The 23,824-nt window shown below is 36.8% G+C and overlaps 1 protein-coding gene across 1 annotated transcript in view; it reads right to left on the bottom strand.

Moving 5' to 3' along the window:
- Positions 1-23,824, bottom strand: part of LOC113227649 (neuropeptides capa receptor) — a 133,465-nt gene that overhangs the window by 24,432 nt on the left and 85,209 nt on the right. The window contains exons 3-4 of the mRNA XM_026460612.1: positions 10,062-10,261; positions 3,402-3,549 (exon numbers count right to left, since the gene is read on the bottom strand). Coding sequence (XP_026316397.1) covers positions 3,402-3,549; positions 10,062-10,261 — 348 coding nt within the window. The remainder of the gene's footprint in view (positions 1-3,401; positions 3,550-10,061; positions 10,262-23,824) is intronic.

Raw genomic sequence — 23,824 nt, forward strand, 5'->3', positions numbered from 1 at the left:
ATACCTATTATTACATTAACAACTTCGCGACAATGTAGCACCTGGTCGAAGTTTCCAGTTCCGCTCGAATATCAGGAGAACTCAAATTCGGAGAACATCTTAGAAGTTTCAGTTAGTTCCATTCGCTAAGACAATGAGAGCTACTTTACAAGACTTTTTGTTGTAATGTAATATTCATTGTATCAACAACTTGTTTAATATTCCAGAGTAATTATGAAATAAAGACACTTTGATTATAAAAACAGCTATCTAAGTTGGATAGCCAGTACCAAAGGAAGATCGCACGCGTTAATAGTAGGTTTCATCACTTTATAGTGCACTATAGGAGAAACAGAGATCTATAAAAATAGGATTCGTTTTATATATTGGGGTTGGCGACCTCCTTGTTGGATAAATATAACTTGTTGCGAAGTCAAAGTGTATATATTCTAACGTAGATGTTGTTCCAAAGTTGAAAATCTGCTTCCAGAATAAGTAAATAGTTGAAAAATGTCGGAATTGGAGAACATTTGAGGATTTCTAGGGCGAAGATTAAGTTCCGGAACAACCGCTTTTTCCCTGCAGAGTGCGGGGTCAGATTTTAGAAATGTACAAGGTTCCAGTATGCAAAGAATTGGGAGCGTGAAAAGAATAGTCGACAGCAGTCAGTAGATCTTTAACCGTAAAAAGATGGCACACATCGCTTGTTGTCTTACTAATTTGATTTGATTTACTAAGCTATCTGTGAATGACATTATCTAGTCTCCATCAGGGTATCTTTGTTTACAAATGTCACGTTAGTTTGGCAGCTCGTTCTGTTAAGCTGATGGTCAATGCTTTATAAACGTGCGTGCATTGACAATATGGGCTTTTTTTGAGAGTCACTTGGAAAGTGAATAACCAAACGCGGCCGCTCGCTGTGAATTCACCGCGTGACATTTCGTATTTTCGAAATCCGGTCTATCTTATGTTTTTTCAAGTAAGTGGATAAAGAAATTAATTGCAATCAATTAATTTGTTTTGACTTTATTATTTCATGACTGACTGAACAAATTGATAACGAAGAGTGAATAAGTCAATTATAATTCACGAACTTCTTGTTTAATTCGTAACTAAATCAGTGTTAAGGTGTTTTTGTTTGTGAAACCTCTGCATCAGGTTGTTGAAAAAGAAGGTAAGACCCCCAGCGTGCGTTATCAGCCATAAGTAGCAGCCATATTTGAAGCAGCAGTGTCAACAATTCTATTTCTTTTTATAATATCAAGTAAATGTCTGTTCATAACAGTTACAGTGCCACTCAGAGCTTTAAATCGCAAAGATCTGAGGGGCACTACCCGTCACCTTGAGACGTACGTTGACAAGTCCTATGTGCCTGTAGTTTCACAAACACCCTTACCTTTCAAAACTGGAACACAGTAATTCTGACATTACTACTTGGTGGCAGAAATAAGTAAGGTGGTAGTACTTCCCTGGTCGAACTCTTTCACAAGGACCTCTCCTACTACTACTGTTTCGCTCGACGTCTCCCTTTCGGTCGTACATATACCTAATAATATTAGTACAATATGTTTGTGCCATCTCATGCCATTCACCATTGTAAAGTAGAATATCAAAAAATTGGAATGGCAGTTGAATAGCAGCTCGATGGGTAGCCACTACTCTTAAATTTGAACAGAATACCAAACGTACAAAATCCTACTACTAACTCTCTATCGATATACAACTGAGATGATTTAAGATTAGCAGTCTTGGGGATCAGTGCGTGTCCACCTATTTGGTTACGTGACCACGAGTCACGGCGAACAAAGCTGCACCTTCCGTCAGTTTATTTTAAGATTTTCGAATTTTCACTTATAACCCATGGGAAGCCACTTACGCTTGGTAATATTGTATAATCCAAAATTTTGTTTGAACGTGAAAATAAATTCTTTAACTTCAAATAGAAATTGCTTGACATAATTTGTAAGAGTAAAAAGCATCAGATTTCCCAAAAATTATTTACAATGGTTCATCGTCGGAGGGAAAGTTAAAGCATTCCATCGGCTCCCGAGGGATCTGCAAGGAGAGACGCGTCTAATCTTATGCAAAATTAATCTCGTGAATTAATCTTCTTTGTTTATCAAGAAGTGCACGTCTTTATCTTACAAGGTTTCGCGGTTAGATACATTTTCTTAATGTTAGTTTTTAGAATAACGCAAGTATGAAATGCAATATTAAAATAAAAGGAATATAGTACTTTGTTTTACTACGTCAGAAAGTAGGTTATTGCAAAAGGACTAGACACGAGGGTATAACCGTCACGAGTTCGTAGGACGTTCTTCAAAACATTTCTGAGAAAATGGCTTGTTGTTCTGTTTTCCTTATCGTGAAAATTTCAAAAGCCGCTATATATTTATTGATGAATTTCAGAAGGAAGCAATGTTGTTGCGTTACTAAAAAAAAAACAAAGCGCGAAATAAATTCCATAACATCCACCGAAACACTTGAAGTAATCGTATTTGAGTGTATTACAAAATAAAACGAAACGAAGAATAATATTTCGTAGTAATTTACACACATACTCACACGCAAGCATAAAGGTTCTCCTCAAGAGCTCCTTGTGAAATTGCTCGTCCAGAAAAATATTGCCACCTTACCTATTTCTGCCGCCAAGCAGTAATGTCATCATTACAGCGTTCCGGTTAAGAAGGGAAGGGTGCCGGTGAAATTACAAGCACATGGGACTTGTCAACTTATGTCCCAGGGTGACAGACGCAGTGGTAGTGCCTCTCATATCTCTGCGATTTAAAGCTGAGTATACTCTAACTGAGATGGACAGGCGTGTCGCTTACCATCAGGCGCGCGACTTGTTTGTCCCGTCACTTGGTATTATAAAAAAAGGTTAGTTCATAATTGAAACAAAATCTAAAGCAGAAACTGGAACACATGCCCCACATTTTTTTTGGTAATCTGTTCATGCACTTGAAATCTGTCGTTAATAAATATTTTTTGAAATAATTTACGTAACTTAACCAATTCAAAACAATTAGATTAAAATTACTTACTTAATTTTAATCTAATGTTTAATTATTGATTTATCTAGAGAATTAAAGTGTTCGTTCAACATTGGCTTCAAAAAAATTCAATTACTTTACGAAGATATCACCGCTATAGAAAAAACAATTTTCGGATCAACTGATTATTGAAAATATTTTTTTTCGGACGTCGTCGTAAAGTTGGAAAAACCATTTTAATAAAAAAATTATTTCTGACTTGTTCAGTTCCACGGGCAATTTCCAATTTAAAAAAACTTTATTTAATATCCTGAACAATATGGAAAAATTTGTGATGAAAAATGTGTTGAAAAATTTCATTACTAACTGTTTTCTTCATTCCTTTAACAGGAGACAAAAAAATGTCATGATACATACCCCATAACGTACCTGATGCGCAAGCCCATGCGGACGTAGAGCGCGAGGATGATCAGCCCCGGTAGGATGAAGAACAGCAGGCTGCTCAGCTCGCACAGGTACCAGGACGGCAGCTCCAGCATCGCGCAAAACGCTGACTCCACTGAATAGTTGCCTGAACCTGGATGGGAGAAGAGCAGTGATTAGAGCCTAGTTTTAATTAATACGAGGTGAAAGTTCGAAATCGTTTAAAAGCCATTTAGTTCTCAGTGTAAATGGCGTGATATTTAAGTGCACATTAAACTAAGTACAAAATTAATTTTAGTAAAGACTTAAGGCCATATTCCATGAAATAACAGACGACAGAGGCAAAGAGTAGCATAACTACAATTTATAAGAGGCCTAAAGTCGTTCAGAATGACAAACGGCTACTTTTTATTGCAGAGAAATTTTTGCCAAAATCATTTCATCGTTTCTTTGGCTTAAGTCAAATGAAGTTAGGAATTTATTTCATTTATGACACCAGTTACTTTGCATATGAATTTTTGTAGAAATTTACCAGGTACTAAATTTGTTACAATCATGTTAAGCGGCATCTCAACTCAGGGTTGGGTAATTTTCAGGTTTGTTTTCTCTACCTAATTTCAGTGGCAATTTTTATTATTCAAATGTTCCAGATATTATTATGAAGTATTTGTTAATATTTGACAATAATATACTCGGTTACTTAAATAGTGATAAAAATTACCACCGAAATTGGATAGCGAAAACTAACCTGTAAATTTCCCATACTTATTTCTTTGGAGGTGCATAAATTAACACTAAGAATTTTAAATCGAATCAACCCGTAAATGGCGGACGGGTGCCAAATTTGGTGGTCTTTGTGTTATAAAAATCGATGTGGAAAACACAAACAGCGTTGCTTTTATTTACCTTAATTTGTAAATACCTCTAGTTTTTTCTCGGCAATCTTCAATTTATTTACGTCCTAGATTATCCTTTTCCTTAGGTTTCCAAATAGTTTTGGCCCATAGTTCACAACACAGAGTTGCTAGTTGAGGAGTTGATAAAAAAATGTCGAATTCTCACACAGTTATTTATAAAGCAAAAGCAAATTATTAGATATGAAATATTTCAGACATACTTGGACACGATTTATTCCAGTTCGTCTAATAATGACTGATTTTTTAGTCCTTTGCCACATAATTGACGTTTATTCTTAATAAAACATTAAAGGGCAATTTTCACAATAATTACGCAAAAAGGTTCATAAGAAGTCATTTTTCATAACAATAACGAAGCCTAGACCTAATTAATGGTGATTATTGGATCAAATAACCATTAATGTTATTAATGAGGGGTGCATGAAAGGAGTCTCCCCGCACGACGAACCATTGTTTCCTGTACCTACGTTCGCGCACCTTGGGCAGCAGTCAGCGAATACCTTACACCGCTGGCAAAATCTTTCACCACCATGGCAAGCATAATAGTATGCTATCGATACGATAAAAAACCCCATTAATGTTTGCAATTACATAGAAAAACAAAAAACCAGAACAAAATGTTTACAAGAAGTCCCAAATTATTTACAAATATAATACACTAAAATTCTTAATGTCGTGCCAGCTGCGGCAATTAAAGGGTCAGTATTATCTGGAAAAGCAGTGCGATCTTAGCACTGCTGCTGCATTTGAGACTCCATTTTGTTTGACCCAGCTGCACCTGGTTACCTCAGATGTACTTACATTTCAATTACAAAGCCTTTTAACCTGGGGTACGAACTTTGATCTCCGCGTAGCCTTATCTAAGGTATCTATTCCTTCTCACCGTATTTGTGTGCTCTGCTCCATGTAGGACAATTTCATACAAACTATTTTTCAAGCGCATGTTGGGCAAGGTTTTCTTCTTTATTTTTATTGCTTTCAGCCTTAGTCAGGACTTCATAACGTTGCTTTGAGTACTTATATACTATCATAACATGTTATGCAATTTTTATTTTAAATACATTGAATTAACCATCAACTTTTAGCTTCATGTATCGTGTTATTTCTGCTGAATTTTAAATGATCGGGTGGGTGGTGTGACCTTACTCGCGGGTATCTTGTTGCAAGTTTGGTACGGTGGGCAATGGATTTAAGTTTTCCTTGTTTTTGTATTATGGCATACACATTAAATAAATAAAGAATTCTGATATTGTGATTAGATGGAAGGAAAAATATTAATAAAATAAACTCCCAGACATATAAATCGAGCCACTTGGCATTTTTATTCTTGAAGGGCAGAACACAAAAATATTATTATCACTGAAGAAAACACTTTTTCCTGGTTTTATAAATGCAAATTTTCAACAAGGACTGATGGAAATGACGTTTAGTATACCAATTTCAAAATAGTTTTGTAGTTTTTGATCAATCAAACATTGTTTAAACTTAGGCCAATTAATACTGAAAATGCAAGGTGGCTCGACTTACGTGTCCGGGAGTGTATTTCTTTTAAATGTCTTATCTCTAAGTAATCTGTTGTGAAATCGCATCATAACGAAATAAACTCCTTTCTTTATCCCATTTAGATGATTGTCCTTAACAAATGGCTCGCTGTCAGCCTTGTTGCCGTTCCGTCAATGTGGCAATAATATGCGCGGCACAGTGTGGTATCTAAAGCAAGAGAGGGGCGGAGAGTGACTTTACTCTTTACTTTTTTATTCTCTGACCGAAGTTCGCATTTTGCAATTAAACATTTCACGAATCGCCGTTGAATAGGCTCTATTCTTTCTAACCAATGACACGAATAATACCTATTCTTAATGAGTCGGGGTTTCTGAGGTCCTTAGTGATTGATAGCTATAGAGATGACTGTACATCAAGCTCTCAGTTAATTGAACAATCCAATTCAGTGTACCATTAAGCCTGTAATTGGTGACATTGACGTTGTCAGAAGATAATTGGATTCCTGATGTACCATAAGGAGGGAAACACACCACTAGACAATGACATGATAGATAATGGTTAGTGGTTTCACGAGAGCTGCAACACAACCACAATTACGAGTAGGTGGAATTCCATCAGCACCGGTCTTACCTACTGCCACCTTGCTTATTTCTGTTGCCAAGCAGTAATGTTAGCATTATTGCGTTCCAGTTTAGAAGGGTAAGGGTGCTGGTGAAAATACAGGCACGCAAGCGACTTGTCTACTTATGTCTCAGGGTGACGGGCGCAGTGGCAGTGCGCCTCAGATCTTTGCGATTTAAAGCTCTGAGTGGCACTGCAACTGTTATGGACAGGCGTGTAGCTTACCACCAGGCGCACGACTTGTTCGTCCCGTCATTTGATAATAAAAAAAAGATGCACTAGCACTGCGCCCGTCACCCTAAGACATATGTTGACAGGTCCCATGTGCCTGTAATTTCACCAGCACTGTTACCATTCAAAATCGGGACGCAGTAATGCTTAAATTACTTCATAACGGCAAAAATAAGTAGTTCATTTAAGACCAGTTTAGACTGAATCTAAATTGAGAAATCTCTTGGTATCATTTAATATAATGTTCAATTAAGTTACTTTAGCAAAGTCAAAGTCAAAGTCAAAGATTATTTATTCCATAGGTAAAATAAATTTACACTTGAAAACGTCACATTTAAGCTACGCTCGTTCACTACGCTGACCTCCCTGAGAAGAACAAGAATTTAAATGCTATGGAATACACTTTGAATCAAATTTTTGTGGATTCTGGAGCCGTGTCGTCTTTCCATACATCTTTATCTAACACGTAGTCTTCAATTTTGTAATTTGATTTTTCGATCAAAATGTTTTTAATGTAGTTTTTAAATTTAAGAAATGACAAACTTAATATATGCTCCGGAATCTTATTGTAAAAACATATACAGTTCCCCATAGAAGAGTTGTTTACCTTGGTTAAAGGAAATCGTGGTACCATGAGTTTGGACTTAGCTCTAAGGTTAATATTATAGATATCTTCTTTCTTATTGAAATTATGTATATTTTTACGGGCTTATAAAATAATAATAATGATAATAATAATAATAACACACACACTCAACATAGCCCCGCACTAGGGAAACCCTGTGTCGCGGGTGCCATGGACACACATATAGACAAGCACAATTTACACCCAAACTCACGAGAGAAACAAATGTAGGTCATACAAATATTTCGCCCGGCCCGGGAATCGAACCTGGGACCTCTGCGTGGCAGTCCGGCATGGTAACCGTTCGGCCACAGCGACAGTTAAAATATTTGAGTAAATGTACTGTGATGCCACAGACATGATACCAGTCTCCTTAAACTTTTCTCTGAGAGAAACCCGAGAGTCTAGACGGTACACAGAACGAATCGCTCGTTTTTGCAATACAAATATGGTTTGAATATCTGCCGCTTTACCCCACATGAAAATCCCGCAGGACATTACTATGGAAGTAACTAAAGTAAACTAGTGTAGCAGTACTAATATCGGTAAACTCGCGTATGCAGCGGAGCTTAATCTGATGGCCAGGGAAGACATACATATGTGGAAACCATTGAAGTTTACTATTTAAGGTCACTCCCAAGAAGACTGCTTTATTAACAAAGTCTAACTTTTCTCCGTTTATTTCTATGCTTGGACCAGTCGATTTTACGTTAGGTAATTCAAATTTAACACATTTTGTCTTCTTGGCACTAAGCAATAAATTGTTAGTATTAAACCAATAAATTACCTTAGAGGGGGTATCATTAATATGGTCATAGTCAATGTCATGTCTATCTGTTTTAAAAATCAAGGATGTGTCATCAGCAAACAACACTATTTCGCAATGGTCCTTAACAAAGAAGGGCAGATCATTAATATAAATCAGAAATAAGAAAGGTCCAAGCATTGAGTCCTGCGGAACACCCATTTTTACCGGAGAACCCAAAGAAGTCACTCCATTTATGTCTATAATAATAATAATAATATAATATCTTTTTATTGAGTCAATACAATTACATGGTATCTTAAAAATTACATGACATTATTTAAGGAACATTTTAAGTATGGTTGATCTATAGCGCCCGTACTAGTTTTTAATAAAACTGTATGACAGACGCTACGTCTTCCTCCAGATTTCTTACAGACATTATAATGCCAAAGACATTTAACACGACAAGAGAGTGCAGGTAAAGTATGACAAATAAATTATAATAAACTATGTGTGGTGTGAAGGAACGTGAGTGTCTGTGTATGAGTGTGTGTGTGTGTGTGTGTGTGCGTGTGTGTGTGTGTAAGTGTGTGTGTTAGTGTGTGTGCGTGTTTGTGTACGTGTGGATTCAGTCCATAAAAATCAGTTTATGTATATATATGAACTATGTATATAAAAGCTTTACCATGGTTTAGTAATTAAGTCCTCCGTTGCAGCAAAACTTAGTTTCTGTAACCAGTCCTTCAATGTAGGTTTAAGCTTTCTTAATGGTAAGGTGTAGATATCCAGAATTTTGTTTATTTTATATTATATACAGAGGAACTGCGAACATAGTACTGTCTAGCCGCAAGAGAAGTTTTATGAGGGATGGGTTGACATACTCTATATTTCATGCGTTTGTTTATTATATTGACATCTAAAGGGAGAGAAGAGTGTTTACGTAGTATCAATTGAAGGACATAAAGTTGTCTTACTGTGAGAACTTCACAGTCCATGTACAGCTTAGTAGTTGGATATAGGAACGATTTTTTGGTTATTAATTTAAGGACAGTTCTCTGCGCTCTTTCCAGCTTTAGAAAGTGGGAAGCACAAGCACCACCCCACTACTACTACTGTCTACTTTCTGAATTCTACCGTTGAGGTATGACGAGACAAGTTTCGACGCCTCTCCATTTACACCGTAATGTTCCAGCTTCCTAATAAGAGTAATATGATCAACGCAATCAAATGCCTTTGAAAGGTCACAGAAAACACCAATAGCGTTGTGGGACCTTTCCCAAGCATCAAAGATGTGTTTTAGTAACGCTACCTTCGCATCGCTAGTCGATCTACCACAAGTAAACCCGTATTGTTCACTATGAAAAATATGATTCCTACCGAAATAGGACAGCAATTGAGTTAGCATAACCTTTTCGAATATTCTACTTAAAGCTGGTAAAATTGAAATGGGCCTATAGTTGCTAGGATCTACTTTCCTACCGCTTTTGAATAAGGGAATAACCTTGCTGTATTTCATTAAATCGGGAAAAACACCTTCGGCAACGCACCTATTGAAAGCTACAGCTAAATGTGGGGAAATTAGATGTGCCCCAGGGATCTTCAGTTTTTTTAACATGTATTGCTTTTAAAGCTTTTATGATGTCTTGTGGATTAACATGACGGAAATTAAATAAACTGCCACAAAAGTTAACATTTTCCTTTAGGAGATCAATAGCAAGTGAAGGGGAGGAATTTAATGATTCTGTAGCAATTTGAAAGAAGTTAGAAAGAAGCTGGCAATTTGTCACAATTATACGCTTATGTGATCTTTATCATCAGGCTACGATTCACTGTAAAATTAAAAATCCACATTTAGAAACATTTAGATTGGTTAGTCTTCTCAGGGTGCCTTTGTCGAGAGGGCTTTTGCTGCTGCTTAGTGAACGTGACAATTTCAAGTGTAGGAACTTTATAATTAAACAGAACTAGAATTTAAATTTGAAACAGTCTTTCTGTATAGTTGATAATAGGCAATGACTCACCAGGTGGATAACTGTGGTAATTAACAGTAGTGTAGACAGCGAATGGTGAGGCGAATATAAGCGACACCACCCAAAGGCCGGCGACGATGCGTAGCGCGCGGCGGAGGCCCGCCATTGCGTACAGGTGCAAGGGGTGGCAGATGGCTAAGTACCGCTCCAGGGAGAAAGCCACTATTGTTAGCACGGAGACGTACGAGGCCCTGCAACAATTGCATATTATTAAAAATAAAGCGTAGGTAAGGAAGACGAAGTAAAAGAAAAGACTGGCTGGGAATCGTGTAGACCTTGGACAGGACATAATGAAAAAGAAATAAATGAATGTGATAAGACAATTACTTCAATGACATGTTCACAAATTGTGGAATGTCCTATATTGTGAATACACATCCTGGGCTGAATTAGTAAGGAGCATATAATTACATTTGAGTAAGCCCAAAATTAGAATTACTAGAAATAATTTTATATGACAATCTATGATTATTAGACCTTTAATGTATAATTTAGAAAAGGTTTAAAGATATATTTTAAGCTTTGTTTTTAAGCTGTAATTACCCGCTTGAAGACTAAAAAAGAGTTCCGTCCAAAACTGGAGTTACTGGGTTTTCAAATTTAGCCGACGAAGTGTAATAATAACTCTTAGGGCGCGTTCCCACTATGTCGTCACGTTTTATTATCGTTGGACGACTGTCGTGTCAAGCCTGTTCCCATATCACGACTATCTGCCGTGGACGATTTTTTATCGTTGAACGACTGTCGTGGCTGTTCCCACTAGATCGTGACGACAATTTATCGTTTCACGACTGCCTCCTTGCCGTTTGCACGACAGAATCGCACTGCACTGCAGTCGCTTGTATGTTCTATTGTTCGCTCGAAATGGATGAACACGAAATTTTAATAATGAATTACTTTTTAAAAATGCGGAAGAGGAAGCAAACAAAGAAAAGAAAGTTTTGGGTACATCTAAGGCTACTAAAAAGAATTCCATTAGGGTTATGTCAAACGGTATACGAAGTTGCTTTTTCGGTATTGTCAAAACCTGGGGGTCTACTCTCGATCTCCGTCCGATACAATTACTGCCAAATAAGCAATACTTGAACAAATGAAAAGACGCGTGATGCAAATGAAGCGTCATACTTGATACTTGTCTTTTAATTTTGTCGAATATCACTTATTTGACAGTAATTGTTTCGGGCGGATGTCGGACGGAGACCGATAGTAGACCTCCTGCTACGACCAGCGATGGGACGTGGGTTAAAACCCAATCAACCCGCCCGTGTTTTCACCAGGGTTTTGCCCGAAGCTCCGAGTTTTAACCCATTTCTGCCCAAAATCGTGGGCAGAAACAAAGAGTACAGAATTTGGTATAATTAACCAACACTAACAACATAATATACAATAACTTGTAACTAATTTCTATATTTTTATTACATGAAGAAGAGGCATCTCCACATAATACCCACCATATGTCAATCCCGTGGTTTCTCAATGAAGATCGATTGAAGTGCATACGATCTAACAATTTTTTATATCAAATATTGATGGACTTTTCAAGCGAATCTATTCAATAGAAAGGTAAATCGAACTGTCCAGAAGCAACAAATATTTTGTAATAATATGTATAATTAAATTTGAACAAAACTCAATTCACAACAAATATTTAGACGTAAATATTTTTGCCCTCGAATTCGGGTTTTAACCTTATTTAAAACCGGCGTTAACAAAGCGCCGAGTTAAAACACGGGCGCTTGCCCATCTCTGGCTACGACCCAACGCCACTGCAAAGCGAGCAGAGGGCGCGGGGTACGAGAGGGGAGGGCAGGGAGCAGAATACGTGCCGACAGCGAGAAATAAAACGTTACGACAATAGGAGCTGCGACAATCTGTCGTCACGTTTTCATCGCGACGTTTTTTTATCGTCAGACGACTGTCATTCTAGCTGTTTCCACTGTGACGATAAAAAATCGTGAACGACAGTTAATCGTGTCGTGCTATATGTGAACAACTTCATTTACATATACAAGCCACGACACTGTAAACTGCAGGACAATCTGTTATAAAATGTGGGTTAATCAAGTTGTAGATTTTACACGGACACTACTGCTTTATTTTTCCTTTGTCTCGCGTAAATTCCTCAGGACGTGAGACGATTTTCTAAATATTTATTACGCTTGAAATATTCTAGGTGTTGGTGTATTATGAAATGGCGACAGGTCACAGGCACTATTTGCGATCGGCGAATGCCCCTTAAGCTAAAGGGGAAAATTTACAAGACCATGATTAGACCTGTCATGTTGTATGGATTAGAATGTTGGGCGATGAAAAGTGAGGATGAACGAACTGTGCATGTAGCGGAAATGTGAATGTTGAGATGGATGTGTGGAGTGACGAGAAAGGATAAGATAAGGAATGAGTGCATCAGGGGAAGTTTGAAAGTGGCGCCAGTGACGGAAAAGATGAGGAGTAATAGGTTAGCGTGGTATGGACATGTCATGCGGAGGGAAGAATGTCATGTGACAAGAAGAGTGCTAGGTATGAATGTGGAGGGATATAAGGGGAAAGGAAGGCCAAAGAAAAAATGGATGGACTGTGTGAAAGATGACATGGATAAGAAAGGTGTAAATATAAAAAAGACGGCTGATAGGGGAGAGTGGAAGAAAAATACATGATGTGCCGACTCCACCTAGCGTGGGATAAGGACAGGAAGAAGAAGAAGAAGAAGGTGCATTATGACACGTGTGTAATTTACATATAGCTATAGATGGCTAAGATCTATGTCTAAAATACATCAAAGGGGTTAAGAAACTTTGACTAAACAATTCATATGTTAATAGTGTGTTTAAACAGCACTCAACGAAAATTAGGCTGTTGCTATGGATATTTGGACACCGCACTACGAAGTGTAAATAATATTAATGAAATAAATTTTTATTTGATTTTTAACAATAATTAAGAAAAAAATTGTACGTTACGATTTATGAAAGCCGGTACACAGCCGAACTAGGGTTTAACTTATATCTCAACATACAGCGCCCTATCCCATGGATAACATAATCTTTAGCCAATCAAAGTAGGTGATCTATATGTACGAGTAGAGAGTTTCAAAATGGCCACCGTAAATACGATTTACCGTGAAAAAATGTCAGAAAATTAAATTATTGAACAGAAATTAAAAACTAAGATCTGAAAGTAAGGGTAACTAGGCGAAAAAATTTTCATACTGTAAAAGTAACTAAAATGAGGATTTCCAGGGTAAAAATAACATTAGATAAAAAAGGTTGATATGCGTTCGAAAAGCTTTCTATACCATTTGTCATAATGGCGATTTTAAAGCTAAGGGTTTTCCAGGGTGCCCACAGACCAAAAAGAGAAAAATGTATGTGTTAATATTTGAATAACGTAGACGTAGAACTGTTGCTGTAAGATCCTATTATTCAAACGCAGAAAAGAATAAGAAAATACAATAGCGAAATATTTTAAGTTACGTTTAAGTTAATTTCAAGAAACATAAAAATCAATAGGGCAGCTTATATTTGCTCGTCTTGTACCACCACAATACTCGTTGAATAGCACAGTCTGCAAAAGCACTTAAATTACTAAGCGGATAACTTGATACTGGTGACGTAAGTAAAAACCAGAAAGTAAAAATATGTACAAGAAGTATAAACGTCGAGTTTTGTACAAATACTATCTCGGTGTGTTTTCTAGTTTATTTTCTCATTAAAGTGGGATTAGTAAGTGGGAGATGCCCCCGAATTAGACGCTTATATAAGCACTGGACTGGCGCGGCAGCGTGCGTACGGTACGTACGTTTACTATACTTCGTTTCAATCCATTTTGAACAAAAATGAAACAAACAAGTCATTGACCCGACCATGGACGGTCAATTATACGGCCAATTGAATGAATCGATTTGTTTGAGTCATACAAAATTTCCGAAATGTTAATTTTAAATCATCCTTCAAATCCTTACACTTAGACACTCGTTCGATTGCAATTGAAATTTTCGATTTACTCATCGATTACAAAAACTTTAGTTGAATGAACCTAATATTTTTTTTCCGCACGGCTCTATTCAACCATAGACTTTTTCATACTACGTCACTTTTGGACTACCATTTTTCAAATACGATTTTACGATGTTATTCAAATTAATATTGTTGGAAAAGGTGATGAGTTATCAAGTCGAAATCTTCAAAACATACATGAAAGTGATTGCTTTAGAATTTTAACCAAACCGTTTTGTTTACTTTTCGTAAGTAATGGATTGAAACAGACTATACACTAATTGTGACTGCTTGCAAATGTGTCGCGCGCGTTCGCGATTGCGCTGCTATGGTATAAAGGACTAGGTAATTAACTAAAAAAACAAACTTCAGCGTCACTTGGTTAGTCGGTCAAATATAATATTTAGTAATGAGTTTCATATGTTGTATTACTGCTGTCGTCTTTAATTTGTTCGCATGTTATTAGCTGCCATCTTTTTAAAGCCTTGATTTTAGGCTGTTTATCGTAGGAGAGTTTTTTTTACATTTTTATTTAAATATTATATTAATATCACATATTTAGTAGTATTTTTAAAAAGTAGTTCGAAATATTGTCTATTAAGTGAAAATATTATCGTATATTTAGAACCATTTTCAAAAACTTCATTATAATTTTACAATAAGTAACCAAGTAATACCTCATAAAATACTTCGTTGTGGTTTGTTTACTTAGAACTAATTATCTAAACCAGTGTATTATAATTTTTTTATGAAAATTTGCGTTTCTAATGTGCGTCCTTTTATATTCCATTTTTATTGTCGGTTTATTGAAATAATTGTAGTACAGTTGTGTTTATAAGAATGCTTTCACCATTCCGATAGCTTGAAGAAACCTATTCTTATGACCAATACAGCAGTGATAGCCCAGTAGGATAACGGTTACATTTTCACTTGAGAGGTTTATGGTTCGAATCCTTTTGGCGGCAGCATGACTTTGTTTTCTAAGTTTCGTACATTTGGAAATGCTTAACAGTAAAGGTGAAGCGTCCGTCAAGGATCCTCAAGTGTTCTTTACAAATACATGTAGATCACAATCGTTGGAAAATATGTGAAGTCCACTGTACGCGTTAGTCCAGTGACGGGAGAGTATGACCTAACTACACCCTTTCTCTGAAGAAGCCCGTGTGGGAAGTTTTTTAAGCATATTAATGCTTAAAAGCCTTCCCACATATTTCCAATATACGTATTACTGGACATAAAGAAAGTTAAAAACAAAACAAAGGCAAGAAACAATTATAAAACATTTTCTGGGTTTTACCACATATAGCCCGAAATTTAAATTTAGAAACTAAGTTTGAATACAATCGTTTTATTAGTAATAATGAAGTTATAATGTAGTTTGTAACTAAATACAAATTGAGTTTGTAACAAAGTTTGTTTGGCGTTGAGTTTGGGATTTTTTAAATCGTAAATATTTTCATAGTGACTTTTCCATATTGAGCTCGCAATAAACTCTGTAGCTTGGAAAACTCAAACCTCTTTTACTTTAAAATTAACACTGTACCGTGACGCAGTTGCATGCAGTGGCTATGCATGGGTCCTAAGGTCTCAGAGCCCTTGAGTCGAAAGTTACGATTCTTTACAAAAAAGGTACATTTTCACTGAAAAAGTTACATTTCTAGTCTTTTTTAAACAGAAAGTCTAAGTATTTTCGGTATATATATATACGGTACATATATACCTAAGCAATGAAAAGGAGGCATGTTAAAAAATATTGGTAGACCTAATTTCGCTAGCGCAATCTCTGAGTTACTTTATTATCTAATTTGTACGCAAACTATTTAGAATTTACAATAACAAATACAGTTCAATTGAAAAAATCTCAACTTTCTCAAAAGTTACGAAAATTGCTTTAAAAACAAAAGTTACTTACATATTATGCGAGAGGGCCAACAGTTACAAAAAATGTCTGGCAACACGGATCCAAACTGAAAATTGCGTTTTATAGCAAGTCCTGAGTTTTTGTATCTATACAAAGTATCTTTATAATTTACTGTCATTGTTTTTGTAAATAATTTGTTTTATGTATATTTTGTCTTACTTTTTATTTCATTTTCTAATTTTTTATTTTTACTTATCTATAACTAGTTTTTGTTTGCTTCTGTAATATCACGAAATACGTATTATTTCTGTCTTCTGCATCTCTTCTTTCGGTTTAGGTATACACCTCAAAACTCATTAGTTAAGTTTAATTAATCATATTTTATAGGCAAGCAAATTACTTTTGAAATCGTGACATTGGTTAAGTTTCACTATTTACTCATTCGTAAGAACAAACAAGTCTGATTACGTGTAATTTAGTAATTTTCAGTGAAAAAAATATACCGCGTTATGCTCACTGTAAGGATTGTCACAGTTATTGGACGGCGTATTACAGTTGTATTTGAAAAAAGGCTACGTTTAGGTGCTTTTGGGTGCTTCTAGCTCTCCATATAGTTCGAGTCAACTCCATGTACACACATTCGCAGTCAGCATAGCGTGAACTCAATTAAATTTGATGAAACTTTGTCTATTGCAAATAGAACAGCGTGGAGCAAACGTACGATACGAAGCGACTTGGGCACAACAAAATGCACAGTCTAGTTACAGGCTCGGGTTAAGTGGCGATAGTCACTTAGACCACCCACATTTCCATTCAAAGGTACTGTGCTGTTTCGTCACACCATACCATTTTTCATTTTCAAAAAAAGGAAAATTATATTTTTGGCCATTGTAAACGGTTCACAGTGAATCAAAATGCATTTTTCTACTTGTGCGGTAATCTGTTAATAGTAACTTCATAAACCTTCATAAAACATGTACATGTCTTAAAATTACAGTAATGCTACACATATGTGCCCTTTATTAGGGATAACAATAAGAGCAGAGGTAGGCCGAGGTTTCAATTATTAATTACAATTGTTATTTATCAAATAATAATATAAAATAAAAAAATATGTCATATAATAAGAAACACGTCATATAATTAGCAGAATTATGTCACTTGAAAGTTTGAATTTAATTAGATTACAATAGCATAACTTTATAGTATATCATTAATTATTTATTTATTATTCAAATTTATTATAATATTATTATTTTTATTTGTCATCGAAGTATTCATTTAAATTGTAATAGCATTTATTAATAAGATGTAATTTTAATTTATTTACAAACAGTGAATACTTTTTTCCTCGTTTTTAAAATGGACGGGAGCTCGTTGAATATCCTCACCGACATCGAGTGGGGACTTGAGTTCGTTCTGAATCAAAGTTCTATTGTTTACGGTACTCGCTACTGATCTGAATAATTTCAAAAATATGTAATGTGTTTCAAAAATAGAACGTCGCATTTTTGCTAAATAGAATATCAAATGTGACGCTATCGCTACCCAAACGCTGTACTGCCTCCAGATTGATTAATTGGCCTAAAGATCTTGCAACCAGGCCATAAACCTTCATAAAAAAATGCTTGGTTAAAATTTATGCGATACTTGGCCACTTCTATCTCTTTGCTTTTTTGTTCTGTAGCGTTTTGTCTTTCGTTTGAGTTTGTTGTCGTGGATTGTTAACCAAATATACATCAAATATTTACTCGTAGAAAAAGTATTTATGCTAAATTGTATGCAATCATTACATAATTAGGTCTTCTAAATCTAGTACCTACGAAAACGGTAATCTACTTAAGAACTCTCGTTATGCAACGATAATTAGATTATTAGATTAGATAAATTAGAAAAATAAATACTATCTTGTTACTTTATTGTAACCCTTTTTTATCATAAACAAATAAATCACTTTGTTACATATTATTTACCGTAATGTCGTCAACAAATCGGTCTTTCCAAGTTTGGCCCTGGCAACAAAGTTTCAAAACTCCGTCCTTTGTAAAGCATATCTGTTACAGTATTTGAGTTGCATGTGTTTGACGATATTATATTATGTTCCTACCTTCCCGGCATGGTACGTTTCATTATGAGAGTTGATGGTAGAGATTGCGTTATGACTTTAAGGCTAAAAGTAATTCTAAAATAATTAATCTAGTGGAAATTTACAATCTTTTATCCAATTGCTTTAGCTGCCCTAGGTGTGGGGCAACTTTGAACGTTTGAGTACCTTCACGAAAATGGAAATTCTGATAGTATTGTAAACTGTTTGATCGCGCTTATTATGAACAGTTATAGCCAAATAATAGGTCTAACTACTGCAGCAAACAAAACAAATAAATAACAATGATTTACGATTTTACAACCAGATGTGTAAAAAATGTTCAAAGGTGCCCCTATGCATCTCCCCTACTCGCTGTCAAAATTCGCATACGCCATTACACCACGAAGCGTTGTTTTTAGTAGTGTAACGGAAAAAGTTTTTCAGTGTAACTGTCCATGTTGCATCGTAGCTCCCAAACGGATGGACTGATCGTAAAGCAGTTTTCAACACACACTTTTTTTATGCTACCAAGTGACTGAACGAACAAGTCGCTCGCCTGCTGGTAAGCGACACGTCTCTCCAAGTGCCACTCAGAGCTTTAAATCGCAAGGGTCTGAGGGGCATTGCCACTGCGCCCTTCATCCTGAGACATATGTTAAAAAGTCCCACGAGCCTGAAAACTTGCCAGCATCCTTACTTTCAAAACCGAAACACAGTGATGCTCACAATACTGCTCGGCGGCAGAAATAGGTAAGATGGCGGCATTTCTTTGAACGCACCTTTTGAAATATCTCTACTGCTACTAAAATTTTCATTTCAGTGAACCAATTTTCTAATCGGTGGGACAAATGAAAGTAAAATAAATATTCATTTTGTGACTGCGCTCTCTACTCAAATTGAGAAAAGAGCTCATGATCTTTAAACAGCTGAACAGATGTTCATCAAACAAAGAATCATCCCGATTAAATTACTTGCAAATAAAAAAAACGCTTTGAGATAAGTCCATTCGCTTGGGAGACACGATGCTACAGACAGAAATATAAATACACGGAGAATGCTTCAAACTTATTTATGAATGCGTCTTTTTGCGTCGTGGGTTAAAACAAACAAAAGCTTTTGTTTTTCCTTTAATTATTTGGGTCAACCACAGACCACATAAATACTAGTAATAGACTGGTTAGTGGGCGGGGTCCGCGTTACCTAGCTTATCACCAGACGGCCATATGAGTGTCAACAGCGCGTCAGTCGTCGTTCAAATGTGATACATGATTATTTTGTGGAAAAAATAGGAATATGCTAACAAATTATAAAAATAGATATTGTGCAATTATATCACGTCGCGTAAGAAGCCAAAGTTTAAAAAATACTCCGGGAGTGATTTCATTCCATCGGTAAGTACTAAAACTCTGTATTTTCTAATATTTTCAACAATACAATACTATAACTTCGAAACAAAACTATTTTCTTGCAACATGGTAATAACAATATACATCGGTTGCTAGCCATCGCCGCCGTCAAAAGAACAATTTTAATGACCCTCAATGAATTGCTTGCACTAGTGTCGTATTACACTTGGTACCGGGTCCGCGTGATGTAATCAAATTATCGATATGTAGAAACTCTGTATTTAGAAACCCGGGTTTGGTTTAGTTCAACATTTTTTTTATCATGCTGTACCAATGTGTAAACATAAATTGTTTACAGGTATTTAAAAGCTAACAATTTTGATTACTTATATGTTTGGTCCCAACACTAGCAATAGTTTTTTAAAATTTTGAATTTAAGTAAAAAAGATTTATTAATGAAAAAAAAAGGAAATATAGATAGAAGAGGTACAGTGTCGATAATTTTACAATGCACGTAATTTCGTGGAGTAACAAATGAAGACTTTATGAGATTGGAGATTTTCTTTCCCTTATCTACATGATTCCTATCTCCCTACTTGCTTATTATACGTCATTGAGTTCTTAGTTTTATCACAGGCATGGTTTACATTTGCAGTTTTGTATTGATTTTTTTAGTTTCCCGCCGGATCCTTTTCAAAGGAGAAAATGGGCTGAACCAACAGGCAGTAAAAGCAGGGTACTTACTAAATGTAGCACCATTTGCTATAGGCATTTCATGACATCACATTAAATTATATGCATATGAATAACAACCGAAAAATTCATTAAGAAATAAATTATTTGGTTAATCAGGTGACATGAAACTCAGAGTCGCAAATTATAGACCTCATCTAAATGTGAAAACATTTCTGAGGCATTGGCAGTTATTTTTCGTCAAGTTTTCCTGAAACAAATGATACGCTTCTTCGCCTTCGGAAATGAGCATCTTCATTTTCTTGACAAGCTCGTCGACGCTATCGGTGTAGTCATGTTCAGTCAGTTCAGAAAGAGGTAATTGTTGAACAAATATATCATGTTTCTGGGAGAATAAAGATTTTTATGATGAGTGTGTTTTAATATTTCAACCCTTCCAGTGATCGGAATGACTGGAAATCTAGTAGGTTAATGAAAGTACGATGACAGTATAATAAATCAATAATACTGTGATTGTAGCATGTAGTTACGTATACGCACACGACTGCGTAGCTAATATCAAATAATATTTGCGTGTAGTAAAACCTTATGCGTATTTGGTAACAAATGTGTGCGTGTAAAAGTCAGCTACGCTAGTCTCGAAGAAATTGCTTTAAATGCCATTTCCATATACTCCGTGATTAACCCTAATTATAGCAAGTATAAAGCAATGCCTAGTTCAATATTCCGCTAGTTATAAAACATAATGTCGATATCAATTAAATGTCACATCCCTATCTGTAGATTGTCAACTTTTTACTTTTATTCCAAGAAGTTTATGTTCATAGAATTCTTAGCTTTTATGTGACTAGTAATAATAAAACCTTATTAGATCCAAATAGGTTTAAATTTTTTTACCAAAAGTTTTTTATTATTGTCTATTTTCGTTTGATAATTTATAACCAATAAAAATTATGTTGTCTTAGTACTAATGTAAGATTACATTTTCAAATGTGTGCGTGTGGCGACACCAGTTTTGATACAAATGTTGCTTGATGTCATTTCCATTCTTTTCTTTCTTCCGTGGGGTGAACCTTAAACTATGGAAACCAAAGGACATGTTATGTTGACATATATAAATTAGACGTTATATGTGTATGTTGCATTTCGACGGTGAAAACATAAACATGTCATTGTCTTTGTTTAAGTATTGCGTGCTGTCTTAAGCCAAAAGAGATAGCATTACATTGGTCTGTGTCAAACAAGGGAATCGCAAATACGTAACGTCGTCTTAAATGCCAATTGTGTCCATTTTGCAGCGCATGAGGTACACGATACGGTTGTCAAAAACAATGTTTTTCCAAGTGTTTCATTGAATTATTCGCATGAATTGTAATAAAATGGACAAAAATATTGACAGTGAGAACAATTAAGTATTAATAAAAATTCGTCGCTGCAGCGTTACGGGATGTGGCTTTAGAAAAAGCGAAAATCGACCGCGTGTAACATTGTACAGGCACGTGCTACTTTTCCGTCTATAAATCACACAAAAGCTTAAATATCTCATATAATTAGACATATTTAAGTAGTTTATTCATAAATCTTGCCAAATTGTGCTTTGGATTCTTCAGATTGCCTGTGTGTTTGTATACTTTGATTATTATTGTTAACGATTATTTTGAGATAGTGTTGTTCTTGGAAGCGTACATATTATCGATATTCTGTTATTAAAATAATTCACTACGAGGTTTTTACTATTTTATTATTATTATACTATTTCAAGTTTGCCTACAAATGAAAAAAGAATGGTTGGAAATCATAGGACTGCCGAATATAAACATTGGATCAAAGACCATTTTCATTTATTCGTTTCATTTTGGAGAGTCACATTTTAACAGAACTTTGAATGTAACTAGATTACATGATAATGCAATTCCATCATTAGGTTTATTGATAGATGATTTCATATTTAATTTAGATTCAACAAGACTTATTTACTAGGTATTCTCAGTTCCCCGCCGCTCCTGGCGCGACGACCGACCTGGCAGAAACGGCTTGGTCGCAAGTGGTTGGCCGCAAGGCCAAAAAGGCAGCTGCCGCCCCCCAAGCAGGCGGTGCCGGCAGGCGCCCACATCTCCATCGCGGGAGTATCGGTCCTGGTCAGGTCTCAGATGAAATACCTGGGCCTTCTCCTGGACCGGCGATGGAACTTCGGGGAGCATTTCCGGCAACTTGCCCCCCGAATAGTGGGCGCCGCATCGGCGTTGGGTCGGCTCCTGTCCAATCTCGGGAGGCCGGGAACCGCCTTGCAGAAGGCTATACCCGGAGTATGGCCTTATACGGGGCTCCCATTTGGAGTGGGGCATTATCAACGGCGACGAAATCGCTGCTGAGGAGGCCTCAGAGGGTGGTTGCCCTGCGAATGTGCAGGGCGTACATGACGATGGCCTGCACTGCCGCATGCGTCCTCGCCGGTACTCCGCCGTGGGACCTTGAAGCCGAGGTCCTGGCGGAGGTCCACGTCTACCGGCGGGGAATGAGGGACCGAATCGGGCGCCCCGCTCTCCAAGAGGTCGAGCGGGAACGCCGACTCGCGGCGCAGCGCCTGTAGGACCGGTTGAAAGAGGGCTTGGAGGATCCCCCCTATGGAGCTCGTACCATAGGGGCGATCCGACCTGTCCTCGTAGAGTGGATGAGCCGGTCCCACGGGCCACTGTCGTACCACATTGTGCAGGTGCTGACCGGACACGGCTGTTTCGGTTACTACCTGCACAAGGTGGCGAGGAGGGAACCGTCCCCGTCGTGCCATGAATGCGGCGCTGCAGATGACATCGCGCAGCACACCCTAGAGGTGTGCAGCCGGTGGGATGAGCAGGCTAGGACAGGGACTCCGGAGCCTGCATTCCACGGCCTCATTGGTCTGGAGGGCGGGTCGGAGGACAACTGACCTGCCCCTCCGTTGGCGCGGAAGCCCTGGCGCAAGCTAGGGCGGCCGGGCGTCGTCGTAGTGAATGAGCACCATTCCACAGCGCCGACTCAACCGGCGGGAGGTAAACCCGGGGAGGTTTTAATGGGGTAGGCCCTTCAGTCTGGGGGGAGAGTCCCCACATAACCCCTGAGTCTCCCTGGGCTCAGAGGTATCTATAAAGATTTCCACCTCGTTAAAAAAACGGCATTCTCAGTTCGTAGTAACAAAATTATCCACTTGTTTCCGATTTTTTCCCCCTGACAACTCTAATACTAAAAATTACTATTTTAACAATTTCAACATTCAAGCCATACCTATGCATGTCGATAATGACTTATCGATAGATTATTGTATAACACTAAAGAAATCCGCCATTTGTAGCTCTCAATTTTTGTTTAGATATGCACGTTCATTCTGTACTTAGGGCAGCTCCTTTCCTTTATTTTTCCTTTATTTATTTTTTTATTTTTATCTATTTTTATTTTTTTCCATCCTCTAAGGGGTCAACAAACAGTAGATACAAGTAAAATTTAACTATTCTTTTACAGCAAATATGTAAAACTGAGAAAATAAAAAAAAATTAAAGAAACAATAAAAATTTGTTATATACAATATTCAAATCGATAAAACGTTTGTCAACAAAAAATAATTACTACATATGTATGTACACATGCGTTATATCCATAACAAGTAATATTGTATGACACATTCTTCAAGGCATTCTAAGACTAAGTATAAGGCAAGGGTCTAGGTCATAGTCCGCCACTCTGGCCCAATGCGTATTGGGGACTTGACACGTTTTCTGAGGTTGTGAACCTTCTTCGAC

This window comes from Hyposmocoma kahamanoa, unplaced genomic scaffold, assembly GCF_003589595.1.
Source record: "Hyposmocoma kahamanoa isolate Upper Pololo Valley unplaced genomic scaffold, ASM358959v1 212, whole genome shotgun sequence".
Lineage (NCBI taxonomy): Eukaryota > Metazoa > Arthropoda > Insecta > Lepidoptera > Cosmopterigidae > Hyposmocoma > Hyposmocoma kahamanoa.